Here is a 26,910-nt window from a genome sequence, read left to right on the forward strand (position 1 = left end):
ATGTGTGGTAAAGGCATGCGTGGTAAGTGGCAGCATTGTAATGTCATACAACCGTATTGGTTTGTCATTGATTGTTAAGGCAAGACCACTGAATCCTAGTTCCAGCATTGTTTATGTCCCATAAACTTCAAACCCTTTACCCTTGCTCATTCATTTCCTCTTCATTTTCCTTATACATATTTTACTTAAACTTGGTGTGAAACGTATTGCATAGAAAACCTGAAACCCCGTCCATCCCTTAGTTATTGTGAAGTTGAAAGTGGTTTAAAGAATAACACGAGAAGCAATAGTGGTCTATGGGCCCTAGCCCTTTTAGCCCATAACTAGCCAGAAACATTCCTGGATGCGAGCTAGATTCATTGTTTTAGGAGTGTTAGCGATTTATGTAAATTTGACAACAACGTATATGTCTAATAGCATATATTCTGCAGGCTTTATGGAAAAAATAAACTGTTACATCATTAAACAGCTCATGGGTAAATCTTAATTTCAAAGTGGAACAAAGGTTTATTGAAAGGGCACTAAACATAAGCCAGGACTGCTTTACACTCCCAGCCTGAATAACACCAATTCTCCCAGAGTAAACACTGCGAATACTGACAATATTGCACAAACCTAAAATATACATTTTAAAACGTCGGAATTGAATTATTTTTAGCTCAGAACTTAAAAACAGCATGGTTAAGAGTGTGTTCTTTATAGAAGCAAAATACATTCTTTGGATGGTCTAGGCTCCCTGCCACAGATTCCCATCAGCAACAGAAGTCTTCCTGTAGTTTTTAAGAGAGGGAGGGTTTGCATACCATTGTACACTTATACAAAATACACAAATTGACAAAGTGTAGGAAACGGAGTATTCAATGTTTGCAGGAACTTATATAATTATGGTGAGCACAAAATGCCTGCGTATACTAAAGAACAACTGATCAGTGCAATAAATAATACATTATCCTGGTGTTTGGTGGAACTGCTTCTAATGGAGATGAAGTTGAGTTTCCAAGTCGATTCATTAAATACCTTCTCTATGGAGACGCTCATGGGGATAACAAGCAGGTTAGTTGATGATTTCGTCATATTTCTCCCACAGTGAACTACCATGTGGACTCTGACCAAGAGGACCTTCCATGCACTACATAATACAGCTTGAGTCCAGATCAAATAATGAATGGAGGAGAAAACACTTTGCAAAAATTCATTCTGTAAGACCCAGGATGGATGAGCAAAAACATAACACATCTATGGCAACCACTGGCAAAAGAATACTAACAGGATGGTACTTTCATGAACAAAGAATGGATCAGGATAAAATCCAAAGTGTAGTGTGAGATCCACCAGTTAACTTCGAAAGCACACTGGAGGAACTTCGGTGCAGTTTGTTTGTGTCCTCTCACAAAGAGTCTGGTTGTGCTTTAGGCTGGTAGAATTCTTCGACAATTAAATATGCAAGAACAGATGCCTCAATAAAAAATGTGCCCCCCACACAGTTTTTTGTCGTATCCATCCATTTAACCAATTTCTTCTGAATCCAAGAAATCATCAAGGTATTCCACAACTTCCATCTGAAAAAAATAAAACTATTCAATCATCCGAAGTTCACGTTACATTAGAATACAACTCTACTTTGAAGCAAGAAAATATGGTTGTCTGATAGACCACTGAAGTCAAAAATATCAAGTGGACAGAATATTGTGTCAAAAATATCAAGGACAAAATATCGAGAAGGTAAGTGCAAATAGGTAATCCACGCACCCTCATGATATTTTTGTCTTCGATATTCTTGGCGCGTTATTTTGTCCACGTGATATTTTTTCGAGCATATTTTGATCAAACATGCAAAAACTTGTTATTTCATTGCCCATTTTCATCTCCCAATGGGTGAACCCGTTTTCAGTTTAATGGTAACCTTAGTGAGAACCATGATTGGCAGTGTCAATTGATTTGTCTCTAAGGTGCTAAGAAGAGTCAAAACGGCAGCTAGAGCACTTATCATATGGTTATCAGCAGTGCAAGCCGCTGTCACAGACAGAGGGCTGGGAGACCATGGGAGTCAGCAATGTAAGCCTCATTCATACATGCAGAGCAAGTAAATGGTCATCCGCACACACACAAGATGTAGTACAGATACAGCAGCGGTGCAAGCTGCCATTGAGCACAGAGAACAGGCATAGCATGTCCAGAAGTGCAAGACATACACACACACACACACACTTATATAGACCAGAGAGGTTTTTCTAGAGATAGCACACGCAGAAACACCAAGCAGAGATGCAACCTACATAGAGACACACACACCTGCAGATATCACATAGAGGGCAGGCAAGATCCCACGGGATTGACAGACACACTGGGCAGGCAGAAACACTCACAGAACAGTGAAATAGGCACCGATAAGGCATACATAAAGGAAAAATAGTTAAAACAGCTCCAAGTTCCTGTGAGTTTTGAAGGTGGCATTGCTGGAGATTTGCTAGTTTTGTAAATCAGGAGCACAATGGGGCAATTCACAAGAGCCTCAGGAGGATAAAGGAAAAAAGTGGCAAGGACAGAGCGCATGATGACATAGCCCTCGATTCAATCACAGACCCAGCCACGTCTGATGTAGCTACAAAGATAAAACAGCACCAGCTACATACTTAGCAGCTCCAGTTTTGCCGATCGCCAACAGCCCACCAGGACCCACAGATGGAGAGGCAGCAACAGAGACAATGAGGAGTGAGGTAGGACTGGGTGAGCCTTTGAATAAGACTACTTTTCACTCAAGACTTCCAAACTGAATCGCACCAGTCGTGGAGCGCCAGGCATTTGTTGGGGGCAAACTTAAAGCCTTTCATAGTTGGTGGCATAGGACAGATTCCACAGAGTCCAACTGTCCTTGCGAAGGCACTGGCCTGGTATTACAACAAACACTACAGCAGTCCTACCTGGCTTTATAGGCACCAGACTGACACGCTGCCACTCAGTCATTGGCTGGAAACAGAATTAATCCAGTCTCTGCCCTATGATTGTTTCAGGTGCCTCAGTTGATTTGTGACTGACTTTATATGAGACAGAGTACTGCAGATGTGGAGTCAATGTGGGGCACTCGTTGGGTCTTAACATGGATTTGTTGGGGTTCCCAAGGTCAAGCAATGTAGGTGTGACTTAGGGAATAGAATTCTAGGGGGGGGGTCTGTTGGATTTGAGTGGCATCTAAAGAACCTGTATCGTCCTGCTTTGCTTCTTAAAGAAAGAATTACCTAGAACCGTGTATTTTTAACACTCCATTCTGTATGGTTGTAATAGCCAGTCCATGCCCCTACTCTCCCCTCATTTGCCAGATAGAAACGGGGGAGGTGAGCAGCCAGTAGAAGTTTGCGGATCAAGATCGGCCGCAAAAGAGGCAGGAAAACCACACAGAGCTCAGTCTTCTACAGATGGCCACTGTTAGACTGCTCCAACCAAGAGCGAGAGGATCCAGGGAAGGTGTGGGGCAGAGGCGAGGTTGTGAATTAGACAAGGAGGACTGGGACATTATCCTTTGTAGCAAAATGGGTTATGATTATGATAATATGGTTCAATGTATTTCGGAATTAGGACTCAACATATAGAATTAATGTTGATGTAAAAGTTAAAAAAAATAAAAAATTTCAGGAACAATAACACAGAAAAAGAAAATTATAGTATATTATCATTGTGATGGAGCGAAGCATTATGCGGACTGCGATGAAATATGCTTGCCAGAAGATGGCGACTTGAAAGGAAATGAGTAGTTGCAATGAATTACACAATTTAATGAACAGAGCAAGAACGTTGTGCCTATTTAAATGGAGCCCTCTAGGGGGTACACTGTGTGCTACTTCTCTCTAGCACCATTCGTTTGCCTCCCTTCTAAGAGCCCCTTTGCCCATGTCACTAAATATGGCACACATACATCGGTGCCCCCACAACCCGCCAAGCAAATGAGAAAAAAAACGTGCCACCACACAGGTGAGAAAAAAAGTTTCTAGGCTCGCCTTTTTATTCAGCAAATCGGAAATCATTAATTAGTATGGGATATAAGTGTTTAAATCAAAACAAGCTGGATGAAGCTCCTCGTTTAGCGATAAAATGGACTTCCATATTAGGATTCAATGTGACAAACTCAGAATATTACAGCCGCTTTAGTAAACATTAATAAAGTGACTCATTCATCCAGTCTAATGCTCCAATCGTACAGAACAATATCTCACTTATATTATACACCACTGAGAATTTCCAAATGGGCACAAAACAATCTGAGCAGTGACCGTACTAAATGCCCTAAGTGTGGGCTGGTGGCTGCAGATATTGTACATATGATATATACGTGTCCGGTATTAACAGGGTATTGGTCGGTAATAGAAAGCATTTTACATAAACAAAAACGGATTAGTTTTGCATTATCAACAGCCTCAATTTTACTTGCTATATATCCATCTAGCACAACCAAAATAGATTTGTTAAACATTCTCCTGACCAGTGCTAGATTGGTTATTGCAAGAGCTTGGATCTCCCCGAACCCTCCTCATACAATGGAATGGTGGGCGTTAGTTAATGAAATCTATACGATGGAGGGCTCAATTGCAAGGAACCGGGGAATAAAAGCAACCGGGAAGTTTGTTAAAATATGGGGCACCTTTTTAGAATAGTACATGACTACAGAAGATACTAATAGTAGTAGGCCTTAGGGTATGTACCTGTGTTTTTCCATTTTTTTATCGTTGATACAGGACTATACATCATTTATCCATTTGCTTTCTGTTTTGTCTTATGGCTACATTTGATGTGTAATGCAAAGAGTCTGGCGTTACTTTATTTGTATGTTGATCTGTACCGTTATTTTATATTATATGTTCTGTAAAAAATGTATTTGTTGATCACCTTGACCCGCTTGTCAATAAAAAATTTAAAAAAAAAAAAAAGGATATTATAGAAGTGTCTGTGGCCCCTTCTCTGACACAGGAGTGCTTAACCTCTGCTGCTATTATACCACCTGTCCCTCACTGTGTGAAGGCAATCTTCTCAACACATTATATTTAATTAAATGTTACAATACACTCGCTCGCTGCCTTTAATTTAGCAGGCACACATTATATAAATAAGGGATGACAGCACGAGCATGATCGTCGAGGTTATACTCCCCAGCTGAAGAGCATGATTGTAATTAATCCCAAGAAGCTAGGACTGGAGTACATCATAGCGCCATGTGATAATAGATGGCATGCTACTCCGACCCATTGGCACACTCTTGAGAAGAGCACCATCCCTGGTGCGGAATGCACCCTAGAAGAGACGGCGCACTGCAGTGCTGAAGTCAGCAAACATGTCCTTGCTAATCGGAGCAAACATGACTCAACCCCGTTGTAGCAATGCGAGTTTATCTTCATTGTTCACTTTACACGCCCAGTGTGTTCTGTTACAAGGGTATTCTAATGCTCCACTCCACGAGCTTACAGTTCCTCTTATTCTACGCCTGCTCGTGGGGTGTTATGGTTCAAAGGCCATTCTAAGTTCTGATTTGGTGACTGGGATTTCGAGTGGTCTGTCCAGCGCGTGGGTGCCAATAAATGGACTTGAGAAACGCATCGAACTTATACCCAATTTATCTACTACACCCATCTAAGAGTTAAGGCTAAAACTCAGAAGTATTCAAAGTTGTGATGATATTTAAAGGTCTAACCAACACTAGATGTTAAAGTGTACCAGTGCATTAAGTGATTCACTGAACACATGCTTTTACAACTAAACACGTGTGGGCAAGGGTCATGCGAACTGCCATAACTAAAAGTTTCACTGTCATGATTCAGAGTGTGTCGAATAGGCTTACAATAATCGAACAAAACATATTGCAGCAGATATGCAACCATAACCCTGCTCTAATAGGAAGGTAGAGTTTGAGAGCAACTGCAGACGCCTACACATAGCACTGTAGTGTTAAAACACTCATTGTGGCTTCCTGTTCATGAAAAGGCACCACATGGAAGGCTGGCGAGGAAGTCTTAGATTTCATAGTTTTCAAGTACAGTTCTCCACGGTTTGGCACATACAATCCTCAGCATATTTTGCGATGAAATGTCAAAATCATTTAGCGGTTTGTACCAAAATATATTAACAAACCCCTATCAAATGCAGAGGAGTAAGGAGAGGATGAATGTGTAGCACGGGGTCTCAGTGGCAGTACATCAACGAAATCGGGTGTGGACTTGGCTGACGGGCTGTTTTCCCAACATACAGAGCTGATCACCAATATGAGGGTCTACGAGCCACAGGGCCTGGCCTGCGGCCAGGTCCTGATGCCAATCCCAAGCAGCGCACGGTCGCAGAGCGATAGCCACAGGTTCTGTGGCCACAGGGGCGGCTCTAGGCTCATGGTGGCCCTGGGCAGGGAGCGTCGGTAGGGGGCCCGGATGAGGGGTTCCGGGTTGGGCGGAGCCCCCCCCCTCCCGCCTGAGCTCAGGAAGGTGTTTGGAAGTGGAACAGAGCCGGAGGCCGCCAAATCACTGGCAGGGGCCACCACGCAAATATGTATCCATCCTCAGAGGATTATTATATTAAGGATATATATTGGTGTGGTGGCCCCTGGAGTTTGGTGGCCCTGTGCAGGTGCACAGCTTGCACATGCCTAAGGCCGGCCCTGGTGGCCAACCCGGCATGCAACCAACCCTGCACCACACACGGCCAGGGGGTTGGTTTGTGGCCAGGCCAGGCCCTGTGGGCAGACCCCAAAAGGCAGTCAACCCATAAGCACACTCCCCATGCCGGTTTTGGCCCGGAGGACGCCATTCCCCCTGGGGACAGGCACATTTCTTAGGGGGCACAAGGCTCCCCTCCCCGGACTGCTTTTGGCCCCAAGGGCCCTATACCCCTGGGCCCCGGAACTATAGCTAATGGGGAGGGAGCCTGCATCCCCACACCACAGGCCGATTTCAGGGCCTGGGACATTTTGCGGGGGAGTGAGGGCACATGGCACACTCCCTGTGCTGATTTTGGTCCTGTAAACCCCATCCCCTGGGGCCCACCAATGTATTTATGGAGGACGGGACACACAGCCTCCCTCTCCAGACCAATTTGGGCCCGGGGACTCCCTCTCCCGGGGACCGGACGTATTGTAAAGGGGGAGGGAACCCCACCATAACCTGGTTGAAGGCCACAGGGGAGCTTCAAGGCCCCCACGGCCACATCCCGCTCTCCACATCCAGCAGGAGCCAGCACTGCTCCCACCCTCAGGGAGCAGCTATAAACGATGCTCCCTGAGGGCAGAATCAATAACTAGATCTTTTTCTCGGCTGGCGGGAGCATTTTTTAAAGCTCCTGCCAGCTGGGAGAAGACTTTGTGTTTGCTCTAGGTTGGCGGGAGCTTTGAAACTGCTCCCACTAAGCCAGAGCGAACACAGGTTTACTTGCCTACGATAGTGCAGGCAGGGAAACCGCCATGTCCTGGGGGTCGGCACCCAGGGACATAAGAGGAGTCGGACCTGGGGAAACCGGTTCCCAGGACCATTAGTGGGTCTGGAAGGGGAGCTGTGCTTACCCCTCCCCTCCGTTATTGGGGTTGGTCCCCAGGGTCGAAATGTGCCTGGGGAGGGGAGCTGAATGCCCCCTTCCCCTTTCTAACTTTAGTCAGGCGGGATAGGGCCCACGAATCCAAAAATCAGCCTGGGAGGTGGGTCGCATGCCCATCACCTTCTTAATATCGGCCAAGCCCCGGGGGATGTGGTACCCGGAGCCAAAATAGCTCTGGAGAGGGGGTTTTGGAGCCTCATGCGCCTCTCCCCCATAATAATATAATCAATTTCCCAGGACCTGGCCCATCCAGGGGGCTTAAAAAAAAAGCCAGGAGACCTCGCTTGTTTTTTTAACTTTTGATATGGATCAGTGGATGCTACCACCAGGCCTATGGGGTCAGGGTATTCCTACCCTGCCTCCTCCTGTGTTTTGGTTTACATTTTTCGTGGGACTCAGGCAAAGTCTTGAGTCCCAAGATGGCTGCCACCACTTCCAGGTTGTAGCGGTTGTAGCCAATAAGATCTCATCATTAGATCTGTTGGATCTGCGAGAAATTGCATGGGGAAAATGTGTTTTGGGACTGGTCCCCCTTCATTTCTCAGTCCCTGTTTGATGAATTACCCTGACCCTGAAGATTCGTCAAATGGCATCTAAGTTATAAGAAAAACAAAAAAAGCTCTTCCAATGGAAACATACTCCTAACTATAGCTACCTACTGGCAACCGCCAGTAGGATATGGATATATATTACCTTCCGGCGGTCTCCAGTAGGAAGTTATAGATAGGACTATGTTTCCATACAAAAATATTTTTCTGACTTGCCTACTTCTTTGAAGCAATGTGACAAATCTTCATGAAAATTTACAGAAAAAGCGTGACAGTCATTCTAGTTGTGTATGGAAAGTTTCAGGATGATCCTTCAAGCGGGGGCTGAGAAAAGGGGGTTAAAAAGGGTATTTTTCATGTTAATTCCCATAGGACCTTTAGCCACGGCTGCAGCCCGAACCGCTGGACAGAATTACACCAAATTTGGCAGAAAGGTAGCTTTTAGTACACAGATTGTTCTTTTTGTTATTTGGTGTAAATCAGTTTAGTAGTCGCTGAGAAATTTAAGGAAATCCAAATAAGCATATCTGCAATTGCAGCTAGTTCGCGAATAATGACTAGCTCGTGCAGGGAAATACAGAGTTGGAATTGGCTGCCAACACTTTAACCAGGGAGAGTTAGCAGCCATCAGAAAAGAGAACTCAGTAGGACGCCAGAAGCACTTGGTGGACTTTAGAACTGTACAGTAGAGATTTTCCAGCTGTTAGCCCTAATTCAAGAGCATTTAATGAGAATCCTTCTAAATCTTCACTCTAATCGACACTGGTGCTGGGGTATTGCAGGTATAGTGACATACTCGCCTTTGCGAGATTAGACATAAGATTGTGCAGATCACCTCTGATATGATGCGGACAGGCTCAGCTAATGGAGAGGTGGATAGTGCATTCCTAAACACTGCCCACTGGGGGTGTAGAATATATTCCTATAAAAAGGAGCCACTTATGTTTTTTAGGGCTTTAAGCTTTTTGTCATCACGCTACAGCGATACAGATATATTAAGCTAAATATCTGAGCGATGTTGCTTGCAATCTTTATTATGATTTAATGATTAGCACGGCTAGGGCATTACTGTCCGTCATATGGGAAATACTAGAAAATATATTTTAAATCGCCGTATGCCTGTGAAATATAATTGTGTATTCGGATGTTTCTTCCACCAATCCGTATATTTCGTGACTAGCATCTAGGGGTACATAATCAATCGCATTTTTTCTCACAGACGATTGTGCTTGCAATCTTTGTAATACGGCCTCCCACTGTCTCGGTCTTACCTACGACTAGTCCGACACCCCACTTAGATTTGACTGTCCGTCATAACGTAATGGCGAGAAACTGCATTTTGTAATGTTTGAAACTGGTATTGTACAATTTGGATCAACCTTGAATATGCAGCGATATCTGTCGCCCATGTGTAATGTTGGCGGGTTCCTATTATGCTTAATGATGAACTGTCACTTATTTAATTTAACTTACGATCATTTAGACAGCCCACTTGGGCTTGATTGTCCGGCATGCAGGAATAGAGAGCATTTGGATTCTTTTGAAATGTTGCCTTACACTTGAAATACTTTAAAGGTTGGTGGTTACTCTCAGTCTGTGGCGAAATTACAACCTCTGGGACAGCCCACTCGGGCTTGATGTTAAGGCATGCATAGGAATGGTAATAATCTGCATGCACCGATGCTGCAGCAAATGGGATTGACATTAAATTAGATGCTTCTCAAATGGACACAGTTAGGTTGATGAGGATTAACCTTAAGAAATAAGCAATATTTGTAAAGGGGCATCTTTAATCAAAGCTGCATTATTTGGGGCACAATGTTGAGTTATGAGTTGAGGAAGTGGCGTAACGGCCAGAGACGCCAACTTTGGAGCTGGGAAACCAGGTTCGAGTCTTAGCGTTGGCTCAACATCCTGTGATTCTGAGCAATCAGTTAATTTCCCTGTGCCACCAAAAAATAAAAATGAATGTGTCCTTGTGTAATCTAACTGGTGCTCATGTAAAGCGCTCCCATATCTTTGGATCAGGTCTGCGCTATATGACACTGCAACAAATAAAAATGCATGTATAGACAATACCTGGTATGTTCAATATGTCTGCCATCGTATGATATACTGGGAACCTGCTTGTCTGTTTTTATGTTGTTGCACTTTTTTCTCTGGTTAAAAACATGCAAAGTAACCCAGCTATCCACCTGTGACCAAGGTTTCGAGAACCCTGCAATGCGCTGGGTGTTTTCATATCCACATATGCTGGAGCTGCACATCACGCAATAAAACTCCTTTATTATACTCTGCTGTGAGTACATGCTTTTTGTCTCCCCATAAAACTTGTGCTGAGAGAAGTGTTGAAAAATATAATATAAATAAATAATATATATATATATATATATATATATATATATATATATATATATATATATATATATATATATATATATATATGCACTGATTTTTGGAAACAATTGCTAACGGCATGCACTATGTGTTTCCTGATTAATTCTGGTCTTTGAGTGAGGATTGATTTGTTGGTTTGGTTATCCACTTTGTGTAATGGATTTTTGAATCCGGCTATTACAGCAAGTTCTAGGCACGGACATGTACATTGAGGGGTTAACTGCCATCTAAGTATAGTTCAGAGGATGGTTTTATTTATTAAACAGGAAACCGAAACACTGACGTGTTTTCACTACCTGCCACGTAAACTCTGACTACTTTCATCCGCAGATTCCTTTCCCAGGCGATTACTGGACTTTGACTGGGCAGGAGTGTACCACCATTCAAATGTCCTCTATGAAAGGAACTGTGCCTTAAAGAACTTTATGGAGGGTCCTTTGAGCGCTGTGAGCTAGACAACCACTTTGCCATCTTATGTTTTGATAACTTTTGTGATCAAGGATATTTGTTTTTACCTGTTCATAACAAGCAAATCATATCTATTTTACATATACGCCTCTGGATATATTTCCCTTTATTCAATGGAGTTTCGACATGATGATGGCAATGAAATTAATGAGTTAGGATGGTTTAAATCTTTCTTAAATGGTTGATTGCATGTTCTTTTGAATGAACCCATTGTTTGCATCCTTTTATGGTAGCTGTGCACTCAGACCCTAGCTCACAAGGCTGCCCTTTACTTTTCTTTCTCCATTTATATATCAGAGTCAAGGCTGTGTAGTGAACAATATTCAATTATGGAGACGGGGATACTGATCCAGGAAGAGTGAAACTCGCCATGAGGGATGGTCAAACTGTTTACGTATCTATGTATGCCCCAAGCAACTACAGAGTTTTTTCATCATGTTCATTTCCCCTATTTACTCGCTAGTTGGGTTTGAGTCACATTAAATAAAGGTCCAAATTACTTTGTAAGCTGGGAGCAAAGCTCTGGATGATCGCAGGAGAGTTTGCTGGATAACCTAATATGGGCGACGGACCCTTTTCTTTATTAGTTGTGAAAAAGCTAACTGTGGAGTCTCTCATCTTACAGGATGTAAACCAAAATAAATGGGAGAGGTGTTCTCTGAACTGGACCGTTTAGGATTATGGAGAGCACTGCTCTGAGAGAAACGAAAATTCGTATTCCAAGCCATGCTGCACAATTCTTATAAACAAACGATGTGTGGGTGTGTAGAAAAAAAAATCTACCAATTAAAAACAATTGCAGAATAAAAGTGTGTAAAGGGTAACAGGAGAGAGATTGTGTTAGACCTAGCATCCTTGGCGGGGTTTCCACCTAACCTTTTGCTTTCAGACCTCCTGTTTTTGATGACTTCATTTTCCTGGGCTTAGGACTCTGACTACTTTGCCAATATTAACCAGTGCTAACGTGATTGTGCACTCGCCTTAAAACATGGGAACATTGGCTTACACAAAATTGGCACGTTTAACTTACTTATAAGTCCCCTAATACTACCTTGGCACTACATGTCCCCAGGGCATGTAAATTAATTACTACTAGTGGGACTAAAGCACTGATTGTCCAACTCACATAAGTAGCGCTTGAAAACATGTCTCAGGCCCTTAAATTGCAGCCTGTGTGCGCAGTTTTAAACTGCCATTTAAACCTGGCAAAATAACCTTTTGCCAGGCCCACACCTTCCTTTTTAATACATACAAGTCGCCACTAGGGTAAGCACTAGGCAGCCCGGAGAGCAGGGTGCAATTTACTTAAAAGGTAGGATATGTACTTTTATACTTTACATGCCCTGTTAGTGAAAAAAACTTGTCACCTTGTTTTTCACTACTGCAAGGCCTAGCTCTCACATAGGATAACACTGGAATTATCTTACTACGTTGTAGAAGTGTAATTTCCAAATGTAGCTACAACGCAGAACCAGGTGGCAGGGATTATTGCCGCACTAACTAACAGTTTTAAAACAGTTACTTGGTTCTAGCAACCATACACACTATTGCCAACCTCCTAAAACCAGCCACCTATGTTAATTTCCAAATGTAACAGGTAACCCTTCGTGTCTGGTGTTTCTTGAATTACAATTTAAAATCCTAACTTATGGTAAAGTAGGATTTTAAATTGCAATTCTGAAAATGCCACTTTTAGAAAGTTGGTATTTTCTCGCCTTAGCCATTTGGTGACTGCAGCCTGCCTTTGGTCACATCACTGAGTGTAGCTGACAGTTGGGCTTTATGTATTCATCCAAGACAGCCACACACAATGGGGAGCTAAGGTGTAACTGGATGGGCCATCACTGGCAGGGTGGATGGGAGCAGTTTGGCCCAGTCCCATTTACACGTGTATAGGGTGTGTCATGTTGCCACACAAAGGGCTGCATACCCCCTGTAGTTAGCCTGGAGTCAGTGCCAGGAAGACAAGTCATCTGTGCACTTCAAAGACCTGCCTCTAGCAGCTTCTTCCCACTTTAAAGGCACAACTGTGCATAAATACTGACCTCCAGACACCACCACCTCAGTACACTTCTGAACTTGTGAATACTCTGCAGGAAGAAAGACTGCTGTGCTGCTACACGGATTGCCAATCTGCTCTACTGCTGCTCTAAAAGAGCATCTGCCCTGCTTCCTGTTACTCTCTTGCCTGGGGAAGATCAGAACAAGCAACTTCATCTTGAACCCAGGACCCCAGAATGACTCCAAGGGCTCGTCTGCTAGCCTCCTGGTCTGAGCAACAGGTTTCTGACCCCCAAGGGTGCATCTTAGGTCCTGGTCCCTTGGTGTGGCTCACAGGGGCTGAAATCAAGTCTTTGGGCTCTTTGCAACTGCAAACGGGCCTGTTCACACTCAGACCACACTGCTCGCACCAGAAATCGGCATGAGCCGCCACCAAGCCCGTCTCTTTATTCTCCAGCGTTGACAGCTTGTGGGGGACCACCAATGCGAAGCACCAGTTCACCCGTCCGTGATGCCTGGCCTGCTCTTCACTCCACCCAGACAGCCTACCACAATGCTCTTCTTGTGACCCTCTCCAACCCCAACAGGACTCTTGGCACAAAACTTGAGAACTTCAGGTGGACTAATTTGGGACTGTATCCAACCCGTGCTCCATCGCAGTCAGCCTGAACTTATGACTTTGACCCAGTCCAGCATGACTATATAGCCCTGATTGGTAATTTATGCTTTAGGCACTATTTTACACTTTGTTCTTAAAAATGAATAACCGTTTTGTATTTTTTAGTACATTTTCAGCTATTTTTCTGACCTGGATGATCATTTTTAGGTCTTGCCTAGCAGCGCGCATGCGCTGCTTGGAAAAAGACCTTTAGCCATTGATGCAGCTTTTGCCCTAAAAATGTGCACGCGTTCTATTGCCTTCAATGGCAACGCGTGCACGTCTGGCGATTCCCTGGCGGGAGGGAGCTTGACACCATATGTTTGTAATTAACTTACAAACACATGGTGCCCCTGGCTCGCTCCCGCAAGGGAAACACTTTGTGTGCTCTTGCACTCCCTCCACCCCCTCCCAATTGTAGCGTGAGGTGCGCGCTTGCTTACTCTTTCGATCGTGTTCTTTAGAGGTGTCGACGGCTTCCAGCTCTCTTGGGAACCATCAAGCAAACGAAAGCCCTACACACAAGCGTATGCTTTACCACTGCAAGGATCAGACCCGCCCCTTGATATGTACACATGTCTGCTTGCTCCCTTAGTGAGAAGAAGCTAGGACCATGCACTCACAGTGAGCCATGAACATTGGCGAGCAATGAACGATCCTTATGCGTCAAGCATCCATTGGTGCGTTTCTGCTTGCAATGCCACTGTGTCCTGCTGATGGTGCGGACTTCCATTACTGCCCCTTCTAGAGACTTCTGTGGCCCACGGTTCACCTCTGGGTGGACAGCTAAGACCAATGTTCCAGGCATGTTGGGGTGTCTGGTGGCCGGAACATTGCTGAGAGTCCAGCGGAAGCAGGATTGTAGGAGGATTGGAGGGCGGGGCTTGTAGATCCAACAGTGACAAGTGCTGAGGGCACAACCGACTTAGACACCCAGATACTGTCTGCACTCCAGCACAGCCACAATAAGAACCACTAAGGAGGCCCCCATTGCACTGCTGTTGGCAGGGTGGCTTGTGATGGTAGTGGGTTCACACCCAGCTGTGTGCCCAGACACAGCAGAGCCACAACCAGAACCACTAATGAGGCGTCCATCGCACTGCTATTGTCAGGGTGCCTTGTGATAGCTGTGGGTTCACACGCATCTCTGGGCTTACAGGGAGCTGGAGTTTCACTTTCCCATACACACGTTCGTTTGCAGGTCACAGCGTGCTCAGTCCAGTGGGCTGTACACTAGGACTAGGTAGCTAACCAGCACCAGAGGCATAAACCCTGTGGGCTTTTCCACAGCTGGGCAGCCATTGACAGACTTGACACAAGCAGTAACGGGACCAAAACTCACATCAGGCCAAAAGACTGAATGGTTAAATATCAGCGTCACTAATAAGTGACAGCAGGCCAAGGTTGAACTGCACTGGAAAAAAAACACCTAAGCAAACCCTGATCGCAACTCACTGCGCGAAAATACAAAGACTACAATTCCCAGAGTGCACCAGGATGTTAAATGCAAGCCCAGCACTGAAAGCATGGTGCTGGGTCAACATGGGGCGATCTGGCCACACCCGAGTGGCAGAGGCCAGCATTCTCATCACTTCCCCGCATGCCTCTCATGGGGTGAAGTAGCTTTTGAGCACACTCAGGTAATGTCATTGACTTTGTGGATGAAGCCGGAAGTGAGCTGGGATGCTGCACAGAGGAGGGAAGAGTTCAAATGTGATTATGCAGCTTCACAGCTGATGGGGAGCAAAGAAAGGAACAGAGCCAGACGGAGAGAAAGAAATGTATGAGCGGTGGGGACTGCAGGGGGGACCCCAGGGGCACCACATTAGAACAACTAGAGCCGCTTACAAATAACATTATAGATGTGGCCCTGGAGCGCCCTTGAAACTGTTGGGAAAATCCATATTCCTGTTGCCAATGCTTGTGTCCCTGGCCCCCCCTCCCTCCCGCCTGCTCCCCTTGCACACCCCTGCGACGGGCACCGGTTTCACGTTTTCTCACCATGGCGGTCTCTTCTCTCGCTTCACTGCTGCTTAAAAGAACTTCATTTTTTTAACTGAACTACCAAGTTTTCCACAAACACCCTGTAAAACCATTCTCTATATCTAGATTTTCTCATGAAAAATCGTATAATATGCTCACAGTGCCTATGAATTTCAGTAACACAAGTCACTTGTCTATTGCACGGCAGCATAGCATTCTTTTTGTTGTGGTTTATGAATTCAGGCCACAAGGCGAACCGTCTTCTCAGAGCGATTGAAAAATCCCCAGACTTGGGTTACAAAGGGGCGGGGGAGGGGCACGTTCTCGTTTCTGCTCCTTTTCACGAACCCCTCAAGCTTTGCAGCTGCAAAAGAGACTAGAAATATGTCCCTCCCACGAGTGACACCGCAGGTCCTAACTCCTTATCTTAGACATTCCTATTCTTTTATTTTTCATTCAAGAAAAGCTTATTGCAGTCCTAGAGGGACAGTTACTGTGTCTTTTAACTTTCACTATAAACCATCTATGCGCTGCACTTCTCCTGTGTTCACACAGGTGCTGCGTCATGTTTGACTCCTGTGTTCTTTATAGGTCTCACTGGATCAGCGCATGCGCTCGTCTTTAGGTCTCGCTAGAGCCAGTGCATGCGCTGGGCTGGCGAGACATTTAGTAAGCGGGTTTTTAAAGTGCTACCAAAGGTGGCCACCAGCTTGCTAATATCCGCACAAGCGCGCGCGCCTCGCTCCGCCTCTCTATGTAATCCTTTCAAGTCCCGGTTTGGTTCTTCTTCTTCTCTCACCTTTACTGCTGCTCTGGTTTTTAAAGTGCTACCAAAGGCGGCCACAAGCTTGCTATTACGCGCAAAAGCGCTCTTGCCTCGCTCCGCCTCTCCATGCAATCCTCTCAAGTCCCGGTTCGGTTCTTCTTCTCCTCTCATCCTTACTACTGCTCTTCCCTCCGGTTTGGGCTTGTGATGCTGGAAATCCTGGCTGCTCTCACTTCTCTTTAGCTAACCCCTCCCCCTCACTAGCTTCCCTTTCCTGCTCCCACATTCGTGTTGTTTCATCAATGTGGGCTTCCGGTCTCTTCCTGGCATTACCCACTTTATATAGCACAGTTCGGCACACACGCGACTGCCCCGCACAAACCCTTGCTCTCTCCCCAGCCCCCCTCTCATTAAGATCCACTGACCCAGCAGTGGTTACTGCTCTCTGTTCTTCCCTTCCCTCCTCCTCCGTCTTGGTTTCACTCTTCTCTGCTACCCCAATAGTATGTGGCGCACTACTATCTCTGCACCTACTGCCTCCTTTCTGCTCTGTTTTAAAAGCCCCTCAACCCGCTCCTTGTTTCTCCTGTTTGATAGGTTTGCTGTGCATCTTGAGGGCTATAGGAAATAATACCATCTGTTATTTAGAGTGCTTAGAAAGAGGAAACGTGCTGTATCTAGCGCTATAAAAGTACATGTTTCTATCGCACTATTCATGCTCCTAATCTGTGCCTTGGAAATGAGTTGTTTAACTCTATCAGTGACCACATCCTTTTCTCTAAACATTGGAACTTCTGAGGCCTGAAGCCTTTGAGAACAGCTGGCGGTGACCCGGGCCTGACCCTTTCGGAATTATATGTCTGTTTTCCATAAACAGATGACTAATCATATCAGCCTGAAACGCAGCGCTCATAGCTGCCTTTTCAGTAGAAGTTTAAATGCAGGATACTTTATGTACTCTGCATCTCATGTCTTCCTGACCAGCCTCTGCAATGCTGAGGAGCAGTCAGTCACACTGTGCTGCCCAGGCGCGCAACGCCCACTGGACTCAAAGGGCTTCACCCCCCCCCCCCCCCAACCCCCGTTGTCGTCGTGTGTGGCAGCCCGGGATGAGACAGCTTCCCGGGCGCACACACAGCCACACCCGAGCACTTCACAGGTCTTTTAAAGACGTTTTGCTTGTTACTGAGGCTTTGATGGTTTTCACCCCTTCTTAGGGCCCCTGCAGCTCCACTCTGCCTTTTGCTTGAATATGTGTAATAGCGTTGGAGTTTAAACGCTATTAATTGAATTCCTATATTCACCTAGATGGGCGAGGTTAAGTCCCTTATGTCGCGATTTATGTTCTTCTATTAAAACTGCCAGACCTTTATTAACATTGTATGTGGGTGAGCTAAAATGTTTTTTGCTGGTGTTTCCGACCACAGGATTAAAACAAGCATTGGCATAGCCAAGAGGCAGGGACGGACTGGCCATAGCGGGCACCGGGCGTTTCCCCGGTAGACCGCTAGAGTGGGGGGCGGTCTTGGGCCCCTGGGAGGCCATTTTTGTTGCCGGTGGTCGGCAATGTCGGCCCTCGGTAACAAAATCGGCCGAAACCGGCCGAGGCAAACTGTTCACCAGCACTCCCCCTGACCCCAGAGGGGGCCAGCTGAGCAGTTTGCCGGGGCCGGTTTCTGTTCCCAGTCCAGCCCTGCCAAGAGGTCTCGCCTTTGGGACCTTATACGTTTTTAGCCATGCAACAGTTGATGTTATTACACCAAGGATATTGTGCTGCATAACTAAATACTTAAAAGGTCCCAAAAGCGAGGCCTATTGGCTATGGCAATGCTTGTTGTTTGTGCTGTGTTTTCACTGTTTTACCTTTTGAAGTGTTGCACAAATACTTTACACATTGCCACTAGGTTAAGCATGACTGCTCTGCGCCAAGCTGTAAGTGGAAAAAGGATAGATTAATTTGGGGTTTGCTTGTACCTTACACTGACAGGGATTGTGGCTGCTGCTTGACTCGGGTTCACAACCCAGTCAACGAACAACCAAAATTTTCAGAGTGAAAATATCATTTATTTCATGGATTCATTATCAAAAGGTAGTCAATCAAGAAATAAGTCTCTTCTCTAGATAAACAGATATGCCATATACGCAAGTAGAAAGAAATGAAAGGAGAGGTGAGGTGATAAAACCAACTGCTTAATCAGTTAATTCATCACTGCTCCAACCCATGGAACAGCATTTTTTGTTTATCTATTCGCTGCCGGAAATAAGCAGTCCAATCTAAAAGTTTCCCAGATCTTATAGTGCCTCTTCAAACTGGCTCTAGGCTGTGATAAACTATAACCCACTTCTGAAAAGGAAGGTGGATTCCAGGTTGCTACCAGTTTCCTTCCAACAGATACTGCATAAAGTGTCACAGGGATTGCACTGTCCCCAAAGAGAACTGTGCAGGGATGTACACAATAAACCTTCCTCATCAACTGACTCACAACAGATAATAGTAAATTCCCCCAGTGTACCGGCAAGTTTACCCAAAGTAAAGTCTCTCACCTTATGGATCAAAGCAGCAAGGACATAATCCTTGATTGTCAGTGTTCCATTTAGTATTCTTAGCCAATCTACGAAGTGCATTTCACGGCCCATCTAGAAAGTTAGCCTGGTCTTTCTTTCACTAAAATGTTCTAGAAAGCAGATACAATTGCAGGTGTTTGGTCTTGATGGGATCAATACTGCCTGACCTCGCATTAACTCTGTCCACATGTCATATTACTGGTACAGCCAGGTGGCAGTAAGCAGTAATTGAAGTATAACTCTACGATTAGTGCCAAGGGGGAAAAGTATGCATTGAGCATTAAGTGGATAATGTAATGATCTTTGCAGGACAATCAAAATTGCCGTCAAATAGCTGCAAACTGCTGTGCCAATCCAGCATCTTTTAGCTCTGACCCGTGAGAAGTTCCAAATTCTTTTTAGGAGCTTTTAGATGTTTTTCTTTCTCTCTGTTCTCTAGTGAGTGCATTATTTACTGTCCATCGCATTGTATCACATGCTTATGGGAGTCCAGCAAGTTTAGGACTAAAGGTTGCTTTTCCTGGGGGGGGAGGGGGAGTGCCTCTAGTAGTCTCCGATAAGCATCAAGACTGATTATTTTCCTCTTTCCTGCCTGTATCCAGATTGACTAAGAGAGCAAAGGCCATTGGCCTCCATGAACTCTAGAAAATGGCAAGTAACCGCGAACACTATAATCTTTCTGCGCAAGGAGAGATTTCTCATCAACCTCAAGGTAGCTTGGAACTTAGGAGATGCTAAAGCCATGCTTGTCGTAAGGGCGTAGTCATGATCAAGACGAAGCTCAGAAACAGTGTTTTAAAGCACTTTCTGATTCACACCGACCTGCGTGGTTTGACTGAAAGGCGCAATGATGGAATCCTGTTGATTAGGTCAACCATCTTAACTGGTCTCATAGGTAAGGGGGAGATCCATGCAGTGGTGAGTGTTGATATTGACAAAACAGAGTTTGAAGGTAGAAATAATCAATTCCCAGACGTTAGCTATTTTTTAGATCAAATCATAGATGCGGATTTAACTTCTGTTCAGACTCCTTGTAAGGGGACAAAGCCTGGTTGAAAAGCATGGAGGAAATATGATGATGGTCCTGAAGAACGAGAGGAAAGGCATTTTAGAGGATGCAACAAAGCTGAAATAAATTTTGAATCTAGAGACAATGCAACACATTTTGCCTCAACTACTGCCCAAGGTCGCAGCAGCAAAGGAAAGAGCTGAAGCACACAAAGGTCTTGCATACCTTAAACTTCTACTTCAAGGTAAAGGTTTCAGCTAAACCGTGTAAACAAACTTGGGTGAAAGAACACGGTGTTACGATGAGAGAGAAGAGGACACCAGTGTGGAATTTCTTATATCGACACCTTGCAAGTTAACCGTATATTTAAATCTTGGATTGTTTTCCTGCATATTCAGAGTTACAGGAAGTGAGGATTTATCAGGTCTCACTCAAACCCCATAATGATACCACAAAAGAGCATGGTGGAGATAAAACCCAGGAGCTTTGAGTGGCATTGTGCATAAGTTTTTGAAGTTCTGAGTTTATCTGCAATATATGAAATTACACATGCAATACTAATAACATTAACTGCAAAAAAAAAACGATGTACATTTTTCTTTGTCCTTTTTATTGAATACTAAATTGAAACCTTAAGAAAAATACACCTTCAAATAGCAGACAAAAAGGCTTGTGCAGTATAAGGTCAAGTCAAATGACGTGAATGTTGAAGAAATCACAAGACAATAGTCAGGACAACCTTTCGCCCGAGAAACCTATTCGTAAAGATTTTCAAATGCAACTTCCTTCCTCACGCCATCCCTTCCATGACCATGTTATTTTATTTATTTATTTATGTAAGGAGTTTTCTATAGCACTGACCAGACCCGGGGTATGGGAGCACTTTACAAGAGGAGGAAAAGAAATCATATACAGTTTGAGAGGAGGATCAACATGTTCATAACTGTGCCAAAGATTACAATTGTGATGAGCGTCCAAGGTGTGCCGTGGAGGTGGAGAAATCTAGGGGTCCAAGGTGTGCCATTGAGGTAGACCGGGTTAGAGGTAATCTCGATGCATGGACAGTTTTGAGAGGAGGATAAAACATGTTCATAAGTGCTCAAAAGATTACAATTGTTATGAACGTCTGAGGTGCGCCATTGAGGTCGAGAAGTCTGGGGGTCCAAGGTGTGCTGTTGAGGTAGAGAGGGTTAGAGGTCATCTCTATACATGGACAAAGATTAAGGCTGAGAGATTTCTACGAGCGACGATGGAGCAAGGTGAACGGGTTGGGGAGTGGGGGTGAGGTAGACAGTGGATGCGCATTACCAGATGACTGGTGACTGGAGGCTTGAGAGTCACAGATTTCAGTTTGGGAAGGCACGGTTGAGGTAGAGGACTTTTAGGAAGCTTTTGAATTTAGTAAAGGAGGGGATAGTTCTGATGGGCACAGAGATGGAGTTCCAGATTTTGGGTGCGTTTCCTGCAAAGGAGCTGGCTGTGTTTTTTTGTTTGCGCGTTTTCAAAGGGATGAGTAGGAGGGAGTTGGAACTCCTGAGACTTCTAGACTGGCTGGCTTTCTTAAGTTAGGAATTCTGGTTTCCTTGTGTGCAAGGCTTTGTGCGTGAGAGGTATGCCGTTCTGAAGCTGGCATGCAATTCCACTGGGAGCCATTTTAGCTCTCTGAGAGCTGGAGAAATGTGGTCGTATTTTTTGACTCCGGTGACCAATCTGGCAGCTGCATTGAGGGTTGTTTTCAGTGGAGCTAGGTGGGGGAGAGCTGTCCCGGAGTGGACTGCGTTCCCGTAGTCGAGTCTGGACAACACAAGTAATTGGGTGGCTTGTTTGAGGTCCAAGGGTGGAATGTGGGGTTTTATTTTGTTGAGAAGCTTCAGGTTGAGGAAGGCACTTTTGGCGGAGTTCTTGATGTGGTTGGTCATGGTTAGCTTGTGATCAAGGGTGATTACAAGTGATTTTACAGAGCTTGCCTAGGTGAGGTTACCGTTGAGAGCATAGATTGCTTTCAGCCATTCAACAATTTGCGGATTTTCTTCCTTGTTGGAGATGAGGAGGAATTTGGTTTTCCCCTGATTGAGTTTAAGGTGGTTGGCTGATAACCATTCTTGAACTTCTCTGAGAGTATTGTTGAGTCTTAGAATGTCATTGAAGGAGGAGGTTTCCATGTAGATCTGAGTGTCATCTGCATATAGATGGAAGGGGATGTTGTTGTTTTTTAGAATGGTGATGAGGGGTTCCATATAAATGTTGAACAATTGAGGGGAGAGAACGGATCGTTGGGGAACACCTCTGTTGACGGGTAGAAGGTCAGATGAAAAGGATTGGATTTTTACCCTTTGGGAGCGATTTTGATAGGAGGAGAACCATTGAAGGACCACCTCATCTGCACCTACACGGTCCTTGAGAGCCTTGATGAGAAGGCTGTGATCCACTGTGTCAAAGGCCGCTGATAGTCCAGGAGGATGAGGAGGCAGCAATGATCCGAGTCAAGGGAGTTGAGGATGTCGGCCACGATGTTAAGGATTGCAGCTTCGGTGCTGCAGCCTTTTCTAATGTCTGATTTGTGTTGGTCTAGCAGATTAATATTGTTGATATGTTGGTTCAGTTGTCAGAGAACGCATTTTTCGAGGATTTTGTCTAGGAAGGGAAGATTGGAGACAGGTCTGAAGTTGTTCAAGTCATTAGTGCCTAGGCCTGCTTTCTTCAGGAGAGGTGTGACTTGGCCAACTTTGAGGCAGTCTGGTATGATGCCTGTTTTTAGGGAGCGGTTTATGATTTCGCACCAGAGTTGTGCTAGGGAGAGATTCAGTTTTTTGGCCATATGCGAGGGTAAAGGATCGAGGATGTTGGATGAGGGCTTGGAGGAGGAGATTAAATTAAGAATCTTGACTTCCGGTATAGGGTCGAAGTAACTCTAGGTACTTTTGTGTTGTTCGCTCAAGATGGTTTTGATTGCTGGGGACCAGTGTTTGCCGGCAGGATGGAGGTTGATAACAAGAGAGAGTTCGATCTTGGTGATTTTTTTCGTTAAAGAAGTTGGTAAAACTGTCACATGAGTCTTTGGAGGCCTGGACGCGAGTAGTGGAATGTAGTAGTGGAATGCTTGGATGTTTGTTTTTTGATGATGTTAAAGAGCTCTCTTGGCCTGTTTTTTGCCTTGTCCAGCGTATTGGAGAAAAAGTTAGTTTTTTCATTATTGATATGTTTCTTGTACTGTCTTCTTGCCGTTTTGAGTTCTTCGCAGAGGGTGGAGAAGGGGGGTTTTCTCCAGAGACCTTCTGTTGTCTCCTTTCGTCGTTGATGTCCTTGTTGAACCAGGATCTGGAGGGGATGTTCCTGGGTTTTTTCAGGGTCATTGGAGCTAGATGGTCTAAGATGGGGGACATGGTTATAGTGGGATGTGAGTTCTGTAGTCGAGAGGCCATCCGGGGAGATGGGCAGGAGGGTGTTCATTTTTTCTTCTAAGTCAGCTGTGTTGATCTGCGTTAGGTTTCTAGACCATGTCGGGAGATCTTTGATGGGAGGTTGACACATGATCGGTTGTGGGATGTGGAATAGGATTAGGTGGTGATCTGACCAGTCGACCGGAAGGATGTGTTCTATGGTAATTGCATCAGGTTGGGAGATGATGGCATCTAGGATTGCCCCTTTGTTATGAGTTTCTTTTGAGCAGTGCAGGATAAGATTGTTGGAGTGTAATAGCTCGTTCAGGGTTTGTACTGGAGCGCTGTTTTTATCATTCCAGTCGAGGTTGAAGTCTCCGACAATTAGGTTGTTGTGGTCTCGGAGAGAGCAGTGGGCGATCAGGTCTGATAGGTGTTCCGTGAACGAGGTGGTGTTGCCTGGGGGTGGTACAGGAGGTGGCAGTGTAATAGATTGTTGTTAGAGGTTTTAATGTTGGCGGTTAGGCATTCAAAGGAGTTGTAGTTGAAGGTATCAACTTCGGACACCGACAGGTTGTTATTGTGAATAATTGCAAGGCCTCCGCTTTTTCGGTCTTTTCTATCTTTGTTGATGATAGAGAAACCTGGGGGTGTGAGCATGTCCATGATAGGAGGAGAAGAGTCGTTGAGCCAGGTCTCGGTGATGAAGGCTATATCTATGTTGTGGCTCAGGGTGGATTCTGCTAGCTCAGTGGCATGTTTTTTAGGCACATCTGCAGTTTATGAGCATGCAGTTAGTGCGGGGGTTCTCTTTTACGTTCCGTTGTTAGGGAAGCATTCGGGATGTTGATGAGGGAAGCTGGGGGTCTGGGGGGTCAATCATATCTGACAAATACCTATATATATAAATATGTTATAGGCCAGGGCAGACTGAGGTTCAAGCACTGCTTACAAGCTTGGAGACAGCAGATTTCACAAGCTCAAGTCAGCACAATGGCTGCTGGGGGTGCTTAGTTTTTGTTGTTTTTTTTATAACAACTTCCATGCTACATATAGAAGCAGAGAAAAAAAACATTAAAAAAGTAACAAAAAATGCTGAACTCTTCCATCGTTTAGTACAGGTCAAGCCCAGTGGGATGAGGTAAGCATCTTAAAACCTTCTGTGGGATTCTGTTTCACAGGGCACAACGAGATTAAAACATAACAAATATCTGCAGGGTACCAGAGGGGTAAAATATTGAGTCTCTCGATTGAGAACAATAAAGGAGGGGACTGATCAATCTTTTGATAATAGATATTAAACTGCATATTACAACATAGGGCTGCATTAATCATTCCTTTTTTGTTCTGCACTAATCGTTTTCTAGAACCAGTTTTAGAGTTATAACCACATTCTTGTCTTTATTTTTGCTCAAAGATTCATACAAACATGCGTTTTCTGATGCATGTGCCAGCTTTCTCTGCAAGTGCCACAATTATATTTTCTTTCTAGGGAGTGTGAGTATTTTTTATTTTATTTTATTTGCTTAGAGAGTTTAGTGATTTCAGGAACAGCACTGAAGTGGATGTCATTAGCATTTCTTAACCACAGCAAAGCGATCAAAACTGGGTCCATCTAGTTCCCCATACGGTCAGTCCTTCACTGATTCCAAGCAAGGTTTTAATATTTACCTTTTCTGCGGATACAGTTCCTTAAACAAAAACAGTCACAATTTCGCTGTCTTTAGGCCCAGGTTCAAATTAGATTACACTGACGTAAAATGTATAAATTCTTGTTGCACGAAATTCCTAAAAATTATACCATTACACAAGGTTGCATAATTTCACATCTATTTTTGGCAAAATAATAGCATGGAAGTGCAGAACAATGCAGCAACCGGGAAACGAGCAGCTACTTTCGCTGATATTATTTTTCCCCCCCAGTTTTCTACCACGAAATGCAGTAATGCGTAAAAAACAAAATTAAAAAAAAATCTCTGCAAAAAAATGACAGATTTGCAATTGCATACGTTTAAGGGAATTTTGCGTATTTAGGCAAAAGCAATTTAAATGCATTTCACACACCTGTAGTTAGCTTACGATGACCATGGTTCTATGAATGTGACTAGAGACCAGAACAGGTTAACAAAAGGTCTGTTCCACATGCACAATCGATGTCTGGAAGCTTCTGCCTGCTTTCAGTGAATCCAGGGTGGAATTGCTGGTTCAGCGCAGTGATCAAGCAGCCAGGCTGGCATGCATACTGAGGAATCACAATTAGGCTCGGATTGGCAAGGCAGGCAATCGGACATGGGCCGATGGGCCTGTTGCGGAGGCCAGTTGAAGGACCGTTTTTTGGGTGGACTAAGCAGTCCATTCAGCCAGGGCCATCCCTGTCTCCACTGTAAGTGCACAACATAAAAGGCTGTTATTACAGCCTTTGCATACATATAATAATCATGATTATTCAGGGCGGCTCATTGTCAGAGGCAGAGTGACAACGGACTGCTCCTTCTGTCACAGCAGGAGGTGTCCCTGCCCCCTAGCTCCCTCCAGATGCGACAGAGCCGGCTAGGAGTTGCTGATCGGAAGCCATTAGGCTCTCGCTTTGCATAGGACCAGGGTAGGGAGGAAGACTGGAACGTTAGGGTAGTGGGGAGCTGGTTAGGGCCTGCGAGGGAGCTACTCCTGTTCAATCAATCAATCAGGGAATTGTGAGCGTGCCACTCACCCACGTGGGTCTCAAGGCACGGGGGAGGGTTCAGCAGCCTTCCTGAAGGTGTTCTGGGACGGGGTGCATCTGATGTCATTCGGGAGCTCGTTCCAGGTCTTGGCTGCGATGTGGAAGAAGGATCCTCCCTCTGCTTTGGCTCTGTGGAAGCTAGGAGTTTCGGCGTGGACGAGGTGGGCGGATCGGAGGTTTCTTTTGGGTACGTGGAGGGTGATTCTGTTGTTTAGGTATTGGGGTCCGGTATTGTGTAGGCATTTGTAGGCTTGGATGAGTATCTTGTAGGTGACTCTTCTCGACGGGTAGCCAGTGGAGCTTTCGTAGGTGTTGGCTGATGTGCCTGTGTCGAGGGATACCGAGGACTAGTCTGGCGGCATGGTTCCGTATCGTCTGGAGCTGGCGGAGTAGATACTAGTTTATGCTGGTGTAGAGGGTGCTTCTGTAGTCCAACCTGCTAGTGATGAGTGTGTGGGTGACTGTCTTCCTTGACCCGAGGGGGGACCCATTTGAAGGTATTACAGAGGATGTGGAGGGTGTTTAAGCAGCTGAGGCGACAGCGTTAACCTGTCGTTTCATGGAAAGGGAGGGGTCTAGTATGATGCTAAGGTTTCTAGCGTGGTCTGTGGGGTCTGGGTAGTGCCGAGAGCGGTGGGCCACCATGAGTTGTTCCATGCCGAAGAGGTGGTTCCGATGACAAAGACTTCTGCCTTCTCCGAGTTGAGCTTTAGGCAGCTGTTACTCATCCAGGATGCAATGTCCTGCATTCCTTCCTGGAAGCAGAGTCTGGTGGTGGCAGGGTCCTTGGTGAGGGAGGAGAGGAGCTGGGTGTCGTATGCATAGAATACTATGTTAGGGCCGTGCTGAGGGA

At 45.1% G+C, this 26,910-nt stretch overlaps 1 protein-coding gene across 1 annotated transcript in view; it reads right to left on the reverse strand.

The window, feature by feature from the left end:
- Positions 1 to 487: 487 nt before the first annotated feature.
- CRTAP (cartilage associated protein) overlaps positions 488 to 26,910 on the reverse strand; it is a 166,475-nt gene continuing 140,052 nt past the window's right edge. The window contains exon 7 of the mRNA XM_086964686.1: positions 488 to 1,559. Within this exon, the coding sequence (XP_086820812.1) occupies positions 1,506 to 1,559 (54 nt within the window). The 3' untranslated portion in view covers positions 488 to 1,505. The remainder of the gene's footprint in view (positions 1,560 to 26,910) is intronic.

Source organism: Lissotriton vulgaris, chromosome 4_1 (genome assembly GCF_964263255.1).
Source record: "Lissotriton vulgaris chromosome 4_1, aLisVul1.2, whole genome shotgun sequence".
In the NCBI taxonomy this organism is placed as follows: Eukaryota; Metazoa; Chordata; class Amphibia; order Caudata; family Salamandridae; genus Lissotriton; species Lissotriton vulgaris.